General features: G+C 36.2%; 1 protein-coding gene across 1 annotated transcript; it reads left to right on the top strand.

Annotated features, from left to right (window-relative positions):
• Positions 1-215: 215 nt before the first annotated feature.
• On the top strand, positions 216-18,773 carry LOC104878065 (uncharacterized; the record flags this gene model as incomplete). Its single annotated transcript, XM_059737072.1, has 13 exons — positions 216-312; positions 574-641; positions 1,444-1,512; positions 1,602-1,702; positions 1,788-1,869; positions 1,989-2,067; positions 2,153-2,240; positions 2,321-2,474; positions 13,499-13,690; positions 13,768-13,827; positions 15,706-15,998; positions 16,292-16,394; positions 18,351-18,773. Coding segments are annotated over 13 exons (1,419 nt in total), but the record flags the coding sequence as incomplete, so codon positions are not given.
• Positions 18,774-19,087: the final 314 nt, after the last annotated feature.

Raw genomic sequence — 19,087 nt, 5'->3', positions numbered from 1 at the left:
GTATTGACAACTTGCTTGAGGCATGCTCTCTCTCTCTCTCTCTCCCTCTCTCTCTCTCTATCTCTTCTTTCTTCTTATTTTATATATACTGTAAATCTAAATCAGATCTGGTTAATACCAATATGAGTTAGGCAAACCATCTTGGTATTAGCGCATACTCCATAATCTATGTGTTTTTAGTGTTGTCTATTTCTCATTCTTACTATCAATTTTGATTTGTTGAGAAATGGTGTTTTAGACTCAAATATATATGTAATATGGAAGGCCTAAAGACAAATTCCACAGCACTTGCTGCACTTGCAGAGTATACTGGTGAGTTAGTATCTACTTCCATTCTGGGTTTCTATTATCTGATTTAGCCAATCAAGGTATTGATATGGCCAAAACATTGACATTTTATATGCTTGATGGGTTATTCTGAGATTTTTAACCTTCCCTTTGGTGTTGGAAATGTTGTATTTGTGATTCTAAAAATTAGGATTGCTTCTTCATATGTTTGTTTTACATTATCTTTTTCCTATCTGCATTGTGAATTTTGTTTAATTTCTGTAGAACTTTGTTTCTATTTTCCAGAATGTGACATCCGTTCGTGCTTGAACACACTACAGTTTCTCAACAAGAAGAATCAAACCCTCAATGTGGTAAGAAATGATGCTGCTGTGGTCTTGTGAAATATTCATTATTCAAGTAATCTTCCAGATGAAATAGAAGGTTTGGAAAAAGTCTCCATTTTTCAGTTAAAATAGATGTACTAATTTATTTGCTGGTGATTTGCGGGTTGAGACACATAACTTAGCCATGGAGGAATGAAATCACTTTCTAGAGTTGAAGCATGGAGTATAAAGAAACTGCTACACCTCTACCCTAGTTGTTCTCATCAATTATTATCATTTTATTTCATGTGGGAATACCCTGGCTTATACGTGTAAAGAAAGAGGGAAAAAAAAAAATACAGTGTGACTTCAGTTACATTATAGAATCTCAGTTAAATTGGAATGAGGACATGTTTAGCACAGGGGTTATGCCTTATTAATAAATGCATGCTTGGTTGAATTTTACTACCCATTTAAAGAGATTTGTGTATCTCTACTGTTACAAATTGTCTTCAACAAAATTTTGTGACTTTCAGAAAGGCTCCCTTTGACATCCTCAAATCAATTGCAACCATTTAAAGGCCATATTTTTCCAGAAGGCTTTCGTTGTAAAAGTTTACCTAAGAATCCTGGTCCTGCTGTTGGTCATTCACCTTTGAGAATGCCTGTTCAGCTACCATCTTGCTTTTAGTTTAGGGCTTCCAGGAATGGAGTAATCCATTTCACAAGAAGAAACCAATGATGTGTGAGTGGCAGTAGTCATATTTCTAGAGAATTTCTAATCCATGTTTCTTCTCTTTATGTGATATCATGCCAACTTGATTTATTAATATGCTTTTCATGGTGTTAGTTTGAGATCAGTTCCCAAGTGGTAGGTCAAAAGGACATGTCTAGAAGCATCTTTGATATCTGGAAAGAGGTAACTTAAAGTGAAAGTATCAAGCACTCTGGATCTTTACTACTTTGGCATTCATTTCCAGCATTCTTACCTTTGAGGACTGTTTTTAGATTTTTCAGAATAGAAAAATGAAGCGAGCAAAAAGATCTGATAATTGCTGCAGTGGTATGTCCAATGGATTTGACTTTCTGTACCCTCTCATATCTAATCGGTAGGTTGTAAATTCTAGTGAACATAGCTTTCTTATCATTTTTCGAGGGATGGCTCATTTATCTTTTAGTGTTCAATGACTGCAGTGGTGACTATGATTTAATTTTGGATGGCATCCATGAAAATATTTTCCAGCTTCATTATCATGATCCAATAATGCAGAAGACAGTAAGCCTCAAGCACATTCTACTGCAGATGTATACTTCATATAATTATATTTAATCTTAGGGCATTAAGTAAATCTGTTATCACAAGGCAATTGACTATTGAATCATGTGGGCTTAAAGGTCAAGTGCTTAAACACTCTTGGCATTTCTGATCTAGTGCACCAATATGTTATGCGTACACAGCAGATGTCTCTTAATGGTAAATGATTGTAGTAGCTGTCAACTTTGACTTTCCAATGTTTGATGATAATTTTAAACCATTTCCCATTTGTTCTTTTCTGCAGTTTATCAGCCTCTTACTGCAATTAGTTTACATCGTTTAATAGCCCAAGTTCAAAAACCAATTATTGAATGGCCGAAGTCTTTTATGAGGTATGTCCAAGACTAGAACCTGATGTCATTCATGGAAGGATTATTATTTCTTACTGCCCTATCTTAATACAAACATTCAGATACCGAACGACATTCATGGAAAAGAGGGATATTTTGAGGTCTTGGCACAACAAAATTGCACCATATATTTCAAGGCATTTGTCTATTAAATCTTTTGTAGAAGCTTTGGTTTCTCCATTATTGCATATTCTATCACCACCAACTCTAAGACCGGTAATTTACTCACATTTCTTCTATCTTTTTCTATAGGTTCAGCTGAGCTTAAATTTCTCTCATAAAAATTTTGACATTATGACACATACATGCATAAATACTAGAAATATAGTAAACACATGAGGTAACCGGTGTTGAAAATTTGCATATGTTTTGTTATAAAAGGTAAAAGAAAATGAATAGAGATTCTCTTTTTCATACTGATCTTATCAATAAAATTTGATGTATGTGAGAAAAGGTTTTTAGGTTTAAACTAAAACGTCATCTCCAATATGCCCTTGCAAGTAAGTGGCAATAGATAAATAATTATTTTGTTGTGAAGGATCAGTGAGATGTGTGGTTTACGATAGCTTGTGAGAATGTCAACTGTTTGATCCTAAGTCCAGGGATACTAAACTTGAAGTGTGTTCTTGGTAGCTTTATCTAGAAAAAAGTGACATGCAACTTCAATTGTTTCATGTGCTATGCAACTTCAATTGTTTCATGGGCTAAGGAAAACAAGATTTGCTGTTAGATATGTGGCTCCAACATTGTCACCAAAAATTTGCACATTGCAGTTAGGGAACAGGCAAATCCACAAGTATACATTATAGCTAAGTATGGCGGTTACATCAGCATATGCATGGCATTGAAATTCTGCACTTCCGCGAGCCATTGACCATTGTTTGCAATAGGACCATGAAATGATGAGTTGGACAAAATATATTGTATAATCTCCAGAGAATTGCTACATGTTAGAGTATGTTATTACAATATCATATTCGGGTGTTGTGATTTTCTCTTTTTTGACTCAATAGCATAAATAGGTGGAAAGGCATGGGGGAGTTAACAAGACAAAAGCCTAAACCTCTTCCATCTCTTCTTTCTTCTCTTTTCCCTCATTTGTCCAAACGCTAGAATCACAAACTTATAGTTTCAACATGGTATTAGCGCACGATCATAGTATTTCCCCTAGATTTTCAAGACAATTAAAAGAATTAGAAAAAAAAAAACCTGTCAGCATGCTTGCAACATGATGGTGTCATGTTGATATCATCATCTTGAGTGGAAATTTGCAGGCCGATCTGTTATATTTCTGGTAACTGATGTTTTGGAACTGGTTTTGAGGTTATTTGATTGAAATTTTGATTTTTTTATTTTTTATTTTCGATATTTTGGCCCTTATTCTTGGATTTGAAATTTAGCATTGTTTGGACGGATGTTTTTAGTTCAATTTGGTCCTGCTGATTTCCTAATTTATTTTATTAGTTATTTTATTATATGTTTTTTTTTTTTTTTTTTTTGTGCATTTGGGAATGTTCTCTTTTGGTCTAAGAAGGTTTATATTCTGTTTCTGGACTATTGAGGGTTGATTAGTAGTGGTGTGCTTGGTTTAGTTGCATTGGACAAATTGTTTTTGATATTTAGGATGAAAGGGAGTTCAACTTTTTATGCTTCAAAGTGTTTGGATCCCTTAAAATTTTTCATGGCTAATGATAAGTAACACCTTCTCAGGTATGATGGAATACCAAAGTCAACATTTAAAAATTTAATGGTGTTAATTATGTTGCTTGGGCTCATACTTTAGTTTTTCTACATGGAAAAAGGAATTGATGTTAGAAATATGTGAATTCCTTAATTTTAGGGATCTAATTGATTGTTATTTTGTTACCTTATATATTCCTAGTACTTGATTTTGTTTTGCCTTTTTTCTGATAGGTAGACAAGAAAATATATTAAAAGCACTTGAAAAGTGGCACACCAAAGTACACAATGTTTTTTTTTTTTTTGATAGGTAAGAAAAGATCTAATATAAAAAGAGGCGCCAAAAAAGCGACTCACGGTATACAATACCTATACACCCACCACCAAAATGGCCAAAAAAGAAGAGAAACACCTAGCTGGCCCAACAAACAACCTTAGCTAGAACCCAACCAATCAATAAAACTAACTATAGTTAGAGGGCAATCAACTATAAACAACTTTGCCTTTGACTAAAGAGAAAGAACAAAAGAGTATTTGAGTCTCGGGATTGACAACACATCATCCTTGAAGGCCAATCTATTTCTCGCCTTCCAAACCATCCAAAAAATGTAAAGAGGAGCTGCTTTCCACACCTTCTTGCGCTTTTTGCCCACAAAAGAACCATGCCAACTAAGGAGAGTCTCTCTAACTGATGAAGGCAGCACCCATGACAGCCCAAACAAATTAAAGAGCAAATCCCATAAGACCCTTGTTTTTGTACAATGTAGAAGAAGATGGTCTATGGTCTCCTCTTTCTCAAGGCACATAAAACATTTATTTGCCAAGGCCCATCCTCTTTTTTGAATAAGATCCAGGGTTAAGGCTTTGCCCCACGTAGCCTCCCATGCAAAAAATCTAATCTTATGTTGCACCCACACATTCCAAACGCAACTAGAAGGAAACAAAAAGGGCAACCTACTTCTAGAGCAAGGTAGAGGGACTTAACCGAGAACTTTCCACTCTTTGTTTCGGTCCAAAACACCATATCATCCACATCTCTATGCACTCTCTTCCCATGAAGCCGCTCCAAGAATCTTTCTACCTCCTCCACCTCCCAATCATTGAAGGCTCTTGAAAAATAGGGATTCCAACCCCCCCAACCCCCCTGAGCCAAGGGGTCCCAAATATCGGCCACCCACGCTTCCTTATCAACAGACAAAGCAAACAAAGAAGGGAATGACACACACAAAGTGGAATCCTTGCACCATCTATCCCTCCAAAATTCACCCTCCGCCCATTACCTATAAGGAATAAAATCCTAGAGCCCACAAAATCCCAATCCATTCTTATTCCTTTCCAAAGCCCACACCGTGCACCTCTCTCAGTTCCCGAGAGCACCATACCCCTCTTTCTTCCCCATACTTCCCTCTAATTACTTGATTCCACAAGGCCTCTCTCTCATTTGCGAAACGCCAATTCCATTTACAAAGAAGAGCCTTACTGAGATTGGATAGACATTTGACCCCCAAACCCCCTTTCTCCTTACTTAAGCACACTAACTCCCATATTACTAATGTGGCTTTCGCTCCAAATTACCACCTCTTAAAAGGAAATCCTTTTGAATTTGCTCTAGTCTCCGTCTAACTGAGCTTGGCAAGCGCAACAAGGACATAAAATAAATGGGTAAATTCGACAAAGTGCTTCGAATTAGAGTCGCCCTCCCTCTCTTGGATATGTATTGTCTCTTCCACATAGCCAACCTTCTACGGAACAGCTCTTCCACTCCATCCCACACTGTCACTGACTTAAACGGAGCACTCAAAGGAAGGCCCAAATAAGTGGACGGTAGACTACCCACTCTACAACCAAAATCCAAAGCAAGATCATCAATATTCTCCACCCTACCTATTGGAATTAGTTCACTCTTTTCCAAGTTTATTCTCAACCTCGACATGACCTCAAACCACATAAGTAACCAACTAAGATAGGTCAAATGATCTTGAGAAGCTTGGCAGAATACCAAGGTATCATCTACAAACAACAAATGAGAAATCCGAACCCTTTCTTCACTCGTACCCTTCACCTTACAAGCCGACAGAAAACCTCCATCCACAACCCTTTTAAGAAAACAACTAAACACTTCCATATCAATCACAAATAAATAAGGCGAAAGTGGATCGCCCTGCCTCAATCCCCTTCAGCTTTCAAAGAAACCCGTATAGGTGCTATTAACCAGCATAGAGAAGCTTGCATTGGAAATGCATCACATGATCTACCCAATCCATTTCTCCCTAAAACCCATTTTATGTATAACTGTGAGAAAAAAAGACCAGTCCACATTGTCGTATGCCTTCTTTATGTCAAGTTTGCACAAAATACCATTCTCATTATTCTTCAGGACCGAATCAATGGCTTCAATAGCTATCAACACTGCATCTAGGATTTGTTTTCCCTCCACAAAAGCCCCTTGGGCCTTAGAGACCACCTTTTTTAGCCTATTGGCTAAAACCTTGGCCAACCACTTGTACAGACTTCCCAACAAACTTATAGGCCTAAAATCCCTTAAATCTCCAGCCCTCGCTTTTTTTGGGATTAAAACCAGAAAATTTGCATTTAGACTTTTAACAAATTTACCATATTCATAGAATTCCCTTAAAAAACTCATCACATCATCTTTCACAAAGTCCCAAGCAAACTGCCAAAAAGCCATAGAGAAGCCATTAGGCCCCGGAGCTTTGTCCCCACTACATCCTAGCAGCGCACCAAGCACCTCCTCGTTCGTGAACGGCACCTCCAAAGCAAAAGCATCCAAATTCTTCAAAGTCTCACACTGCAGCCCGGATAAAGGAGGACACCAGTCCCCCGGGTTGGACAACAAAGATCGAAAAGCATTGACCACCCCTTCCTTGAATTCAGTCTCCTCCGAAAGCTAAACACCATTAATCCTAATTTTGTCCACATTATTCTTTCTTCTGTGAGCATTGACTATCTTGTGAAAGAAACCCATATTTCTATCATCCTCTTTCAGCCACACTTTCCTAGATTTTTGCCTCCAAGTTTTCTCTTCTAGCAAAACCCATTTTTTATATTCTTCCCTCTCTTCTTTTCTAGCTTCCAACTCTTCCAAAGATAGTTTGCTAGTCTTCTCCTTAGCATCCCAAAATTCCACCTGATTCAGAGCCAAATCCTTCCTGAATTCAACCCTTCCAAAAATATCTCTATTCCACTCCTTCAATTTAAACTTCAAGACCTTTAATTTTTCCGCCAAAATAAAACTTGAAGAGCCACTAAAGTTGTCCTCCTCCCACCAAGACTTCATAATATCATTAAAACCCTCCACTTTTAGCCACATATTCTCAAATCTGAAAGGGGAGGGGCCTCTTCTCAGACCCCTCCATCTAAAAGAATTGGGAAATGGTCAGACACAGGTCTCGAGAGGACACACTACCTTGACCCGCTAAAATGGCAGTCCCACTCATTTACCAAAAAATGATTTAGCCTTGACAATGATTGATTGTTCACCCCTCCACTCCAGGTAAAAGGACCCCCAAGTAGAGTACACAATGTATATAAGAGACAACAAAAATAACATCTCTTTCCTTGGAACTCAACCAATCTACAAAATACTTTCATGGTCATAGAACAATCATCTAAGTACACTTTGGCCCAATCCAAAAAGATACATAATGGAAAATTTGATTGCTTGAACTAACTATTTTGCATCTTCAAATAACCTATTTCTTTCATTCCATAACGCCTAAAATAGGCACAAAAGAGCAACCTTCCAAGTTTTCTTCTGTTTCTTCCCCATAAAGGAACCATGCTTACTCAAGAGATTTCCTTTTACAAAGGAGTGCATTACCTATGTCACTCCAAATAAAGGAAAGACCGACTCCCACATGATTCTCGCTTAAGAACGGTGAAGAAGCATGTGATCAACCGATTCTTTTTCCCTTTTAGAGGGGTAAGGGTAATGTCTATTCCTTATAATCCATCAATTTCTTCTGAGTTGATCAAATGTTAAAATCCTTCCCCAAACAACTTTCCTTACGAAGAAATCCACCTTTGTTGGTATTCATTGGTTTCACACTATGCTTGTGGGGAATGGCTCAATTCTTCCTTGGGCTAAGGAAATGCAAAAACATTTGATAGAGAACTTGCCAAGCTTGGTTTCCTTTTAACCTAATCCATCCTTCTCATTCTTTCTAATTGAGCTCAATTTTATTTTTTGGAAAAAGGTCATTTGAATAATCTTTTAAGAGATTATCTTGTTTTTAGTTTAAAGTTTATTCAATTTCAATTATTATCATCCAAATTTGAATAATTGTAAACTTTGAGTCTTTCAAAGTTAGTAGCATAGAAGTAGGAAAGAAATTTGGTTAGATTCCAATTTGAACCGACTTTCAATTTCTATTTATTTAGGCCTTGGTTGTATTTCATTTTTTTTTATCAATTTTATAGAAACATCAATTTCTCCTCTAATTTCCTACAGTCTATACTCCTTACAAGTCTTTTTTTGATAAGATAAGTATTGTATTACGGGGAGACGCTAAAATAGCGACTCAAAATGTACAGTAAAGAGAAGTAAAACTCACCCCCTTATAAGAGAAAACAAAAACCTGTTCACAAAGATATACAAAAAACAACCCCTCCCTTAATGTGGACCCACCCAATGTAAAAGTTCCAAAAAAGTCGATGGACCATCTTTTGTAAACAATTTAGTCCCCAACCAAAGTGAGTTAAGAAAAGAAGTTTTCAACCTTTGGATGGACAACACCTCATCTTTAAAGGCAATTTTATTCTTTGTCTTCCAAACTATCCAAAAAATGCAAACGGGACCCGCTCGCTCTCTAAACTAACTTAAAGAAACCGTTCCAACCCAATAAGGTTTCCCTAACCGAAGACAAAAACACCCAAGACACTCTAAAAAGAGTGAAAAACAACTCCCACACTGCCCTTTTCTTCTCACAATGAAGAAGGAGATGGTCAATGGATTCCTCTTCCGCTTGACAAAGATAACATCTATTTGCTAAGGCCCGACCTCTCTTTTTAACTTGGTCCAAGGTTAGAACTTTGCCCCAAGATGCCTCCCAATCGAAAGTGCCAACTCCATTTGCAAAGGAGGCCCTTATTAAGCGTAGAAAGGCTCTTAACCCCCAATCCCCCTTTTATCTTATCAAGACGCACTATTGCCCATCTTACTAAGTGAGGTCTCCGGTCTAGGGCCCCATCTCCTCACAAAAAATCTCTCTAAATCTTCTCCAACCTTAATTTGACTCCCCTTGGCATTTGTAGAATAGACATGAAGTAAATAGGTAAGTTGGATAGTGTTCTTCTAATCAAAGTAATTCTCCCTCCCTTGGAGATATATTGGCGTTTCCACATAGCCAATCTCTTACAGAATCTCTCCTCCATTCCATCCCAAACTGCCACAGACTTGAAAGGAGCACCCAACGACATCCCTAAGTAAGTGGAGGGTAAACTACCCACCTTACAACCAAGCTCGGAAGCTAACTCCTCCACATTCTCAACATTTCCCACTGGGATCAGCTCATTTTTATCCAAATTAACTTTTAACCCTTATATTGCCTCAAACCACATAAGTGTCCAGCTCAAAAAAGTCACTTGGTCCTCGTTGGCCTTGCAGAAAATCAGGATATCATCGGCGAACAGCAAATGGGAGATTTTTTCCCCTTCTCCCCCTGACCTTACAAGTCTTAATCGATATGCTTTCTTTTCTTGTTGCAATGCCCACTTCATAACCGTACTCTGATACCACTTGTCATGGACTTAGGCCTTTCCTAAGCACACGTGCGACACTTAGACAACACAAGCCACTTGTTGCTAAGTTAGCTTTCCCCACATACTTAGTTAGCTATGCTAAGTAATGCACACAACTCAGAAGCTAGGGACATGAAGGAAGCAACACTTGGAGACTTTTGGAAGAATGGAACTTATATTGCACTAAAATGCTTTACAAGGCTAGATTTCTCTGAAGTGTTTGGTGCCTTGGCTAAGAGGCAATCCTCTATTTATAAGCACCCAAAGAACTCTCTGGAACCCTCGAAGGTTCCTTACATCTCTAGAATTCTCTAGAATAACCTATACAAATCCTATGTAGTACAAGACATCTCTGGAACACTTTAGATTTCTCCACACACTTCCGTTGTCTTCCATTCTTGTGTAGAGATGTGTGGACATCTCTAGGTGGTTCCAAAAACTTCCTACTCTCTTATATAAGCTTAAACGAGGGTCATTTTGAGCAGGTTGTGACAATGTGTACCTAAAGAAGTGAGCAATATTGCTAGTGATGGGGTATATTGACTCGTTAAATTGGTTGTGACATTGGGGGGCTATATACCTTGTGGATGCACACTTGCAAAGTATGCAAGGGTCATTAGAGTTATGATCATTGCCATGACCTTTGAGCATCATCTGAAGAAGGTTGACCTCAAGAAGAAGGGTGACCATGAGAAGAAGGCTAACGACTAGAGTGTTGGATTGTTGATGATTGGTGGATTAGCAATATTGGTAGAAGTAATAAGATCACTTTGAAAATCCTGGTTGATGCGAAACTCCTTATTTAATAGAGAAAGGAGGTAAATTGGTAGGATGCTAGTTTTAACCTTGGTTGAGATTGAAGTTTTGAATGGTTTGCTTTCAAAAGAAAGACCATTATGAATATAAAGAAGAAAGATTCATCAAAGAAAGTATAATTGACGAATACTAGTTGATGAGTGAAGTACTTATTGACAAGCTCAAAACCTTTCTTTTTGAAATTGTATAAGTCCATGAGCAATTGGAGAATGCATGCATGGGAGTGTAATAGGAAAGAGGTTTCTAGACTAGTCCAAACTTGTTGAGGGGTATTACATCCAATGACTTCAGGATGGACTTTTTGGAGAGGGAGAATAGTAGCCAATAGAGAAGTTGATCTTAGCATTGCCAATGAGTGAATTTGGGATTCGAGGTGGAGTTTAGTAGCAACTTAAGAGTGCATGGAAGAGATCTATCAAGTTATCAACACAACAAAGAAGCTCAATGGTACAAAGTTGTGGCAAAATTTTGAAAAGCCATAGGTGATAGATATTATGTCCAAGCTTGGTAGGAATCGTGTTGGTGTGATATTGGGAAGAATGGAAAAGATACGTTGAACAATAATAGAGGAGGAAGAGTTGGCATTGGAGCAAGAGACAGATGAAGATTTTAGCAACTGAATAAAATATTTACTCTTATCCTGCTCTAATAGCATATATGGGTAGAGCTTTTCATGTGTTTTATTGAAAGTACAACAACAATAAATATAAGAGGTTAAACCAATCAGGTAAAAAACAATCAGATAGAGATTGCCTCTTTCCACCAATCTATTGGATAGGATGTTATCCTATACTATTCAAATTGACCTTATTAATACATTTTGGCATATAAAATAATATAATTAGGTTTAACTTAATCATTATCTCTACTAGTAATCTTCCATGTGATCCATGAACACAATCCTATTAATCTATTTAGTGGCGACGCTCTTGATTAACTTCATGCTGTTATTTCATTTAGTTTTGGACTTAAGTTTTGTGAATTATTATATTCTTATGAAACCTAATTTCATCTTTGCATTTTTGTCTGCTATCTAGTTCTTTTCTAACTCATGCATCATAATCTTTCTTGGATCCATATTCAATATGAATTGTGGTTGGAACGTCTACAGTTTGTCCTGCTTGATTTAGAGCTCGTTTTTTTTAGTGTTCTCTTGGTCTAAGTGCTGGGTTCCAAATATGATTCCCTAACAAACTGATTTCTTTTTTGAAGGAAAGAATAAAATGTAACAAAAAATGCAACCATTTTATGATTCCCTAATTAGAACATGTTTCTTTCTCCCCCTCTTTTTTGGTAACACACAAAGTGGAACCATTTTAAGAGATTTGAAGAAATCTTAAGTTTTTTGAGGAAATTTATTGTTAGCTTGTGACTATTCTACCTATATTATTAAAGCTTTTATGTCATTCCTTTCAAAATCATTAATACTTTCCTATACAAACTATTAAAATTTCTAATGATTAATTTAAGAAGTTCTTGAGTGAAACTAATTTTGTATTTGGCATTGAAGTAATGACTGTGGATACAGACAGTAGTATTTCCTGACATAGACATGAGGCATTTAGCTTTCTGACCAAAATCAAAATATCAGGGATGAAAATATTTCTTTGTGAATTTTATATATTTAAAAAATGGATTTATTTTGTTTAACTTTTTTTATTTATTCTTTTTGGTACATGGGAGCAACTTAGAGAAGAAAGGTTTCTAAACAGCATACATTATTCACTTTTTCTATTAGTCATGAAATAAATCCATGTTTCCATTCTCTATGTGTCTCCTTTTTCTCAGTAATATCTGTCTTATCTCATCAAATCATCTCATGACTCTTTTTTTTCATGACCTAAGAGTTTCTATAATGATCTTCCTAACTCAACTATAGAACCTATTTCCATACGGAAATATTTTTTGATAGGTATTTCCATATGGACATATGAATGCAGGGAATCTTTAACACGATATTGTCCACAGAGAGAAATTCCAAAGGATTTACAAGTTCTTCAAACACTTCAGCAAATTGGAGAGTTTTCATCAACTATGTTCTAAAAATCTTCTTTCGTGTTTTAGACTAATAGAACTAATTTTTCAATTTGGGTTGGGAAGTGCCTAGAGCCTGTTCGATCAGTTCAAACTGTCAGAAAAATGGTGGTGAAGGTTAAGTTGAAAGGAGGGGTAGCTTTTGAAGATTCAGTATTGCATAAAAATATGGCCTGTTTTTTATGGTTGGTTGACATACTGTTCTAGTCCCACTGACACTAGTTTTTTTTTGCATATTTTAATATCAAAAGTTGCTCATTCCTTAAAGGACATGCCATTATCTGTTGAGCAATGGATACTTGGTGAGATTCTGGATAAACAATTGAAGAGAATATGGAGATGATGGTCATTTGGGTGTTTAATATCTACATTTTTTTTATCATGCTTTTGACTTCCATTGAAATTATTTCACATTCTGTTAGAACTTCCTCAAGTTTATTGCCCTGTTTGACATGGATTTTTGACAATGAATATACCTTCCTTAAGATCTTGATGTATTTGTTAATATCAGCTGCTATGCCCTTGGTTGTTGTGATGAAAACAATAGATCAATTTGATGTCTTTTTGTAAAAAATGCAGATACACATGTAAGTTGTTAAGTATGGTATTGTGTTGTGATGCTGAAGACCTTGGCATTTGTCATATTTCAGAAACCTGTACAGTTACAGAGATTCTGAAGAACAGTGCTGAGAACTATGAAATGCTGATCATATTTTGAACTTGAATTGATAAACCATGAATTTTTAGAAGAGACTGTTGTCAGTAGCATCGGTTCTTTTAGCTGATTGGCTTACAGAAGCAGTTGTATTATCCTCTGTTTAAGGACAAGCAGCTAAAATTACTTTTTCTAATTTTTTTATTACAAGGATAACATATCTCTCTCATTTTGCAGTGACAAATGTGGGTTTGCTTTTCATTATGATTTCTAAAATGGTTTGATTAATTTTCAGGTGGCATTGCACTTACTATCAGAAAGAGAAAGGAATGACCTAGCTCAGTTAATTAATGCTATGGTGTCCTATTCAATAACATACAAGAACATGAAATCTGATCCTCTACATGGTACCCAGCTACATGAAGCAGCTTCAGATGGCTTGTCACTTTCCTTTGATCCCCCAATTGCTGACTTTGTCACCTTCAAGGTTTGAGTCGTTTAATCTTCATGGTTTTAATGACATTCATTATCTTGTCCTAATGTCTTTACTTTGGCATTGAACAGGGATTTAGTTTGGGTCATTATGCTCTTGGTGTAGCTGTCAAACAGCTTTTGATGCATGAAGTGAGTAATTAATTTCTTAAAGCTAGGGTTCTTGTTGATCATATTTAATAGTTTCATCTCCTTAAGTCAAAGTAAGTTGGCTTGGGACAAACAAAGATATCTTGGTCTGTAAGGGGCTTGGTTTGGGCTGTAAGGAAAAAGGGAAAAGCCTTCTATCTTTTCATAAGGAAAATTGTAAGGAGTTCTTTTTGAACAGTTTATGCAATGAGATGAGTGAAAACAAAATATAAATGCTCTATGCTTTTTTTCTTTATATGTAATTTTATTCCCAAATAGAAACTTTCTGTAACAAATTCATAATGTTGTACCATTGACACCTTACAATATGGTTAAAATTGTAGGTTTCTAATATATGTTACAACATGCCTTGGTTTGAAAGAAAACCTCAAGAATGATGGGAAGCCAAATGCATTAAACATCAATAAGGGCAGTCTCATTAGCTTTTTTTTTTTTTTTTCCTTTTAAGCTCAGCACTTGATGTGTGTGCTTGTTGGATGAGTGTGGGGGAGGATACTATGTTTCAATTACTTGAGATTGATGTCCATGTCAGACACCATACCTGTGTCAATGTCCTTGGTACATAAGATTTTTGAATATTTTGACAGGTTTTCTAATGCAAATTTCAATATGTGAAATTTTGGCATAAAACCTTACCTAAATGTCAAGGGATGGGATCACTTTGAGTGTTGGACTTCAATGGCCTTGAGCTCTTAAAGCTGACTAAGTGCATATTCCTTGAGTTTCTTATAAAGATACACATTGAGGCACCAGTTTCTCTTCAATGAAACTGCAACTAGAAGCATATTAGGAGATCCTTTATTTTGTGGTTTGTGTTCCTGCTGTTTTCTTATCTCAAACAAAGGCTCTTGCAAGAGCCTGCATTCTAGAAATTTAAAAACAATAGAACCTACCAAACACTTACGGTTGTAATACAGATCCTTAAACCACCAAGAACTCCTAGGGCTCATAAAACATGACTGCTCTGCCAAAGACAGTGAGAAATAGATATTTTGCAGACTTAGTGGGGTGGAGCATTGGTTCACTAGTTCGCTAAAGAAAGGGGCACAAGGAGGGTCAATAATTGGCTATAGCAGTAATGCAACCTACTCTTTTGTTTACAGTTTTTTTTTTGTTTACTTTCAAGCTTTACTTTAAGGTAAAGAGCAAAAAAGTTGACCTTTTGAAATCAGCTTTGGATTTAGGTTATCATGGTTAAGTAGATTCTTTGATGGTAGTTAAGTAAATGTCTCTCTTCTTCTTACTCCACTAGATGTTGTGGATCTGTCTCTTTTGTCTTTCCTTTCTTCAGCTAGTGCTGTTATGTTCAACTTTGCTTGACCACCCATCCATTGGCTTCCTTTCTTTCCCTTCATTAGTATTAGCAAAGTATCTTGACTGTTTCAATGAGCTTTATGTAGCCTTCTTAGCTTGTCTGCTTTAGTAGCTTGGACTGCCTTGCTTGCTGGGTTTTATGTGGTATTATTTCATGCTCTGTTTGAAATTGCATAGGCACCCTTGGTAACCATATCAAATATAAACAAATGTTTCTCAAAGTTTTCCTCATTCTACTTCGATATCCTTTGTTATCGTCTATTGGGCATTTATATTATAACATACATGCTTCTAAATTATTGTAATTATGGCAAAGATTTGGTGTGGGGATGAGGAAGCTGCTAGATTCAGTTCCATGTAGCAGAAGAAAATAAAAGGAAAAAAGAAAATCTATGTTTCCATGCTGGAATTCACCGCAAATGAAATAATTATAATAATTATAATTGTTTGATGTATCTGCTGTATGCAAACCTGTCATTGGCATGTCTGCTCTCCTTAGCTGCTTGCAAACTGGAATTTCACCTCAAATCAAATTCTGTATTTCAGATAGAAAAGAAAATTTTTTTGCAAGGAAGCATGAGCAAAACTATGCATTCAACTGATGGAAAACGCAGAGAGAACTGGGCAATGACAACGGAGGAAAAGAGCCGAGCTCAATCTGGCAATGTTAGTCATGCAGCTGGATGTGCTGAGAACAACATAGAAACAGCAAAGAGTAAGGCCAGTACTTCCATCGTTTCGTCAGCCTCTGGTTCTAGTGGAAGTGTAGAAGCCAGTGTAAAACTAAAATCTTCCAGAGATGTGAAGAAGCCTCCTAGGGGCTCTACTTTCTTTGATAGGTATTATCTTGTTCTTGAGATCATTTTTGTTTTCATACCCGATTGCCACGTTATTAGTGAGTTGGAATTGAAAGTCAACTTGAATGTTAACTTTACGATCATGTCATCATGATAACTTTTATCAATATTGATTTTGCTCATGTCTATTTTTGTGCTTTGAGATTTGATTTTTGTTTCCTTAAAAAAAAAGATGTTCCATGCCAGGTTGAATATTAAGCAAGATTTCATGGTAATGTAATTTGTTTCAGATAATCCCTTTTGGTTCCTGATTTTTCTTATTCATTCCAATCCAGGTTCAAAAAGTTGAGCAGCAAAGGTTCTCAAACTACTAACCTCATCCAAGAGCCAGTAACACTGGAGAGAGATTCACGTCCTCTGCTATTTAAGTTTAACGAGGTAAATAACTGTTCATGGTCCTTCGATTTAATCATTACCTTTAAGTAATTAGGTTTTTATTTTTTATTTATTTTTCAAAATTATGTGCATTTTAAAATGACCAAAAAAGGGTACTGAGAAAAATATTTCTGAGAATAAACAGTTTTTGCACTAGAAGTGAGTTGTTAGATGCTGATAGTATCCAAGTGATACTTCCTTAGGTACTGGAGCTAATGCTTGTATGTTAGGTGTTCATGGATAATGTAATGCCTTAAGAGTTCAATATTTGCATCCAACCATTTAAAGACTTGCATTCAAGTTGACATCTTCCCCCTTCCCTCCCCATGAAAAGAAAAAAAGGCAAAAAGGGAAGGAAAAAAAGTGGTGAGTAAATATTGTAATATGGTGCATTAGGGATACTCTTGTGTCGTGGATGCGTTTGCTTATTCAGTTCTTGTTACATAGTTTCATCTTGGATGCAATTGCATACACAGTTATCATACATAGTTATCTCTAGGGATGGCAATGGGTCAGTTTTTTTGGGCGACTTTTCTTGCCTTGCACCTTCTTGAGGGTTTGGATATGGCATAAAGGGGGAAGAGGAATTGAACTCCAGTCTAGGGCAAGTAGGGTATGTGAATGTTCTACCATGGCCTGCCTCGGATACAATGTTATTTTAATATACTGCCTTAGATCTGCTGAGAACTACAAAAATACCTTTTTTTATATAGGTAAAAAGTCTACATTAAACCTATGAAAATACCATTATAATATATATACACACACACACACATATACATATACCCATACGTGCACGCACACACACACTGTGAAACAGCCCTAACCCTCATTTCTTCATTTTCAAAAGCAACCCATTTCACACTTTCTCATTTTCCTAGCAGCCATGATGTTCATTTCCTTTTCCAGCCACTTCCATGTTCAACTCTTTCCAGTTGTTGTCTTCATTCCTTTCAACCACTACTCTTAGTTCTCACAAATTTGGTTTTTTGGTCTCTTCCATCTTACGCTTTATTATATATATATTTTTCATTTATTATGTTTTCTAAAGCTGTTAATTAAAAACCATTTTTTTTATTTGAATTTTTTTGTTTTAAGGTTGTATTTCTTTTATATATATATATATATATATATATATATATATATATATATATATATATATTTGATAGGTAAGGTTGTATTTCTTATATTAGTTTGATTGGAATTTTTTTTTGGATTACTTTTGTAAAAAAAAAAAAAAGATATTCAAGTTTGAGGTGCTTTTATTTGTGGGATCAGAATTTTTTGGTGGTTTTGGTTTACCAGGTTTAGTTTTTTACTTAAAAGTGAGATCTTTTTACATTTTAGATTTTTCTAAATAACGTAGTCATTTCTTTCATATTTTTCTTGATTTTTGATTTATTTTTCTTTCCAAACCAATAGGGTTGCATGTTCTCCCAAATAACTTGTTGCAGAAATTGTTTTCAACCTCAGTTTTGCCCTACCTTGATCACAATTGTAGCCCTGGCACCACCCCAGTTTGTGCTAGGGTTTTATTGTTTTTCGTCAGGGGTGAGGGGGGCATGCCCTGTCTTGAACCCACCCCACAGACCTTCCTAGTTACCTCTAATTTGGGGAATATATGGCAATGGTGAGTAGTCCTAATAGAGTCATTAGTTATTAAATGCATTGACCACCGGTATCATGCTCTTTATCATAGCTTGATAGATAGCTAAATAAAGTTATCTTGTGCACAAATGTACAAGCCCAAAATACAACTAATTTATTCTAATATGGGTTTCAACTTAACAATTATCTTTGATGAAGTGCATACGATGAACTAGCCTCTCATTATCATCTCCTCTGCGGAACGATACTGTCATAAGCCTCTTGGCAGCTAGGAGTATAAAAGGAAATAAGCACATGGGTTGTAATCCATGATCACTGATAATTTTTAATTTTGTTCCCATTTTCATGCAGGGTTTTACAAATGCAGTTAAAAGGCCAGTTTAGATTCGTGAATTTTTGCTATAACTGGGATCAGAATTATTGTAAGCACTAAAATGGTGCCTTTTCTTTTCTTTTGTTTGTCACATATAAGATGTAGATCTGTGCTCTTTTGCTTAACCCCCAATTCCAAAGACATATAAGTTATCTCATGGGACGCTGCTTGACGACCATCCATGTGTTTGTTTTTTTTTTTTGGTTTTAAAAGAGAGGACAGCAATGATACACCTTTTAATCCCTTTTGAGTAGTTGAATTTTCTGGACCTTTTCATTCTTTACCATACAAGAGTACAACATTTTTCCTTTTTTTCTGGTGTGTCAGGAAGACAAGATGCGGCAGGAACACTACGTAAACTGAGTTCTACATTTGGCTTATATTATATTGAATCTGCGTCAGTGTGTGTCTTTACCTTTTTCTGTTTTCATAATACCTGCTGCATATATTCTTCAGCTAGTGTAAATGCCGCTACCATCTGGTGGGTGGGTGGAGGTGAAGCCGATGGTGATTTCGATACCCGCTAAGACCCAAAACTGCCCATTTTGCCAACTTCCTCTCTAGGCCCATGCCAAAGCCTTTTGACTTTCTTAAGGGCTGGGAGATTGTGGCGGTTTTTTTGTTTTGTTTTGTTTTTTTTTTTAATACACCTGAATTTGTTTTAAATTTGAATAGAGCAAAATGTGTGTTTAGGATAGTTGGTCTCTTAATTAGT

Source organism: Vitis vinifera, chromosome 5 (assembly GCF_030704535.1).
Source record: "Vitis vinifera cultivar Pinot Noir 40024 chromosome 5, ASM3070453v1".
Classification (NCBI taxonomy): Eukaryota; Viridiplantae; Streptophyta; class Magnoliopsida; order Vitales; family Vitaceae; genus Vitis; species Vitis vinifera.
Note: the sequence above shows the minus strand (reverse complement) of the source record. Positions and strands in the feature narration are given on the sequence as shown.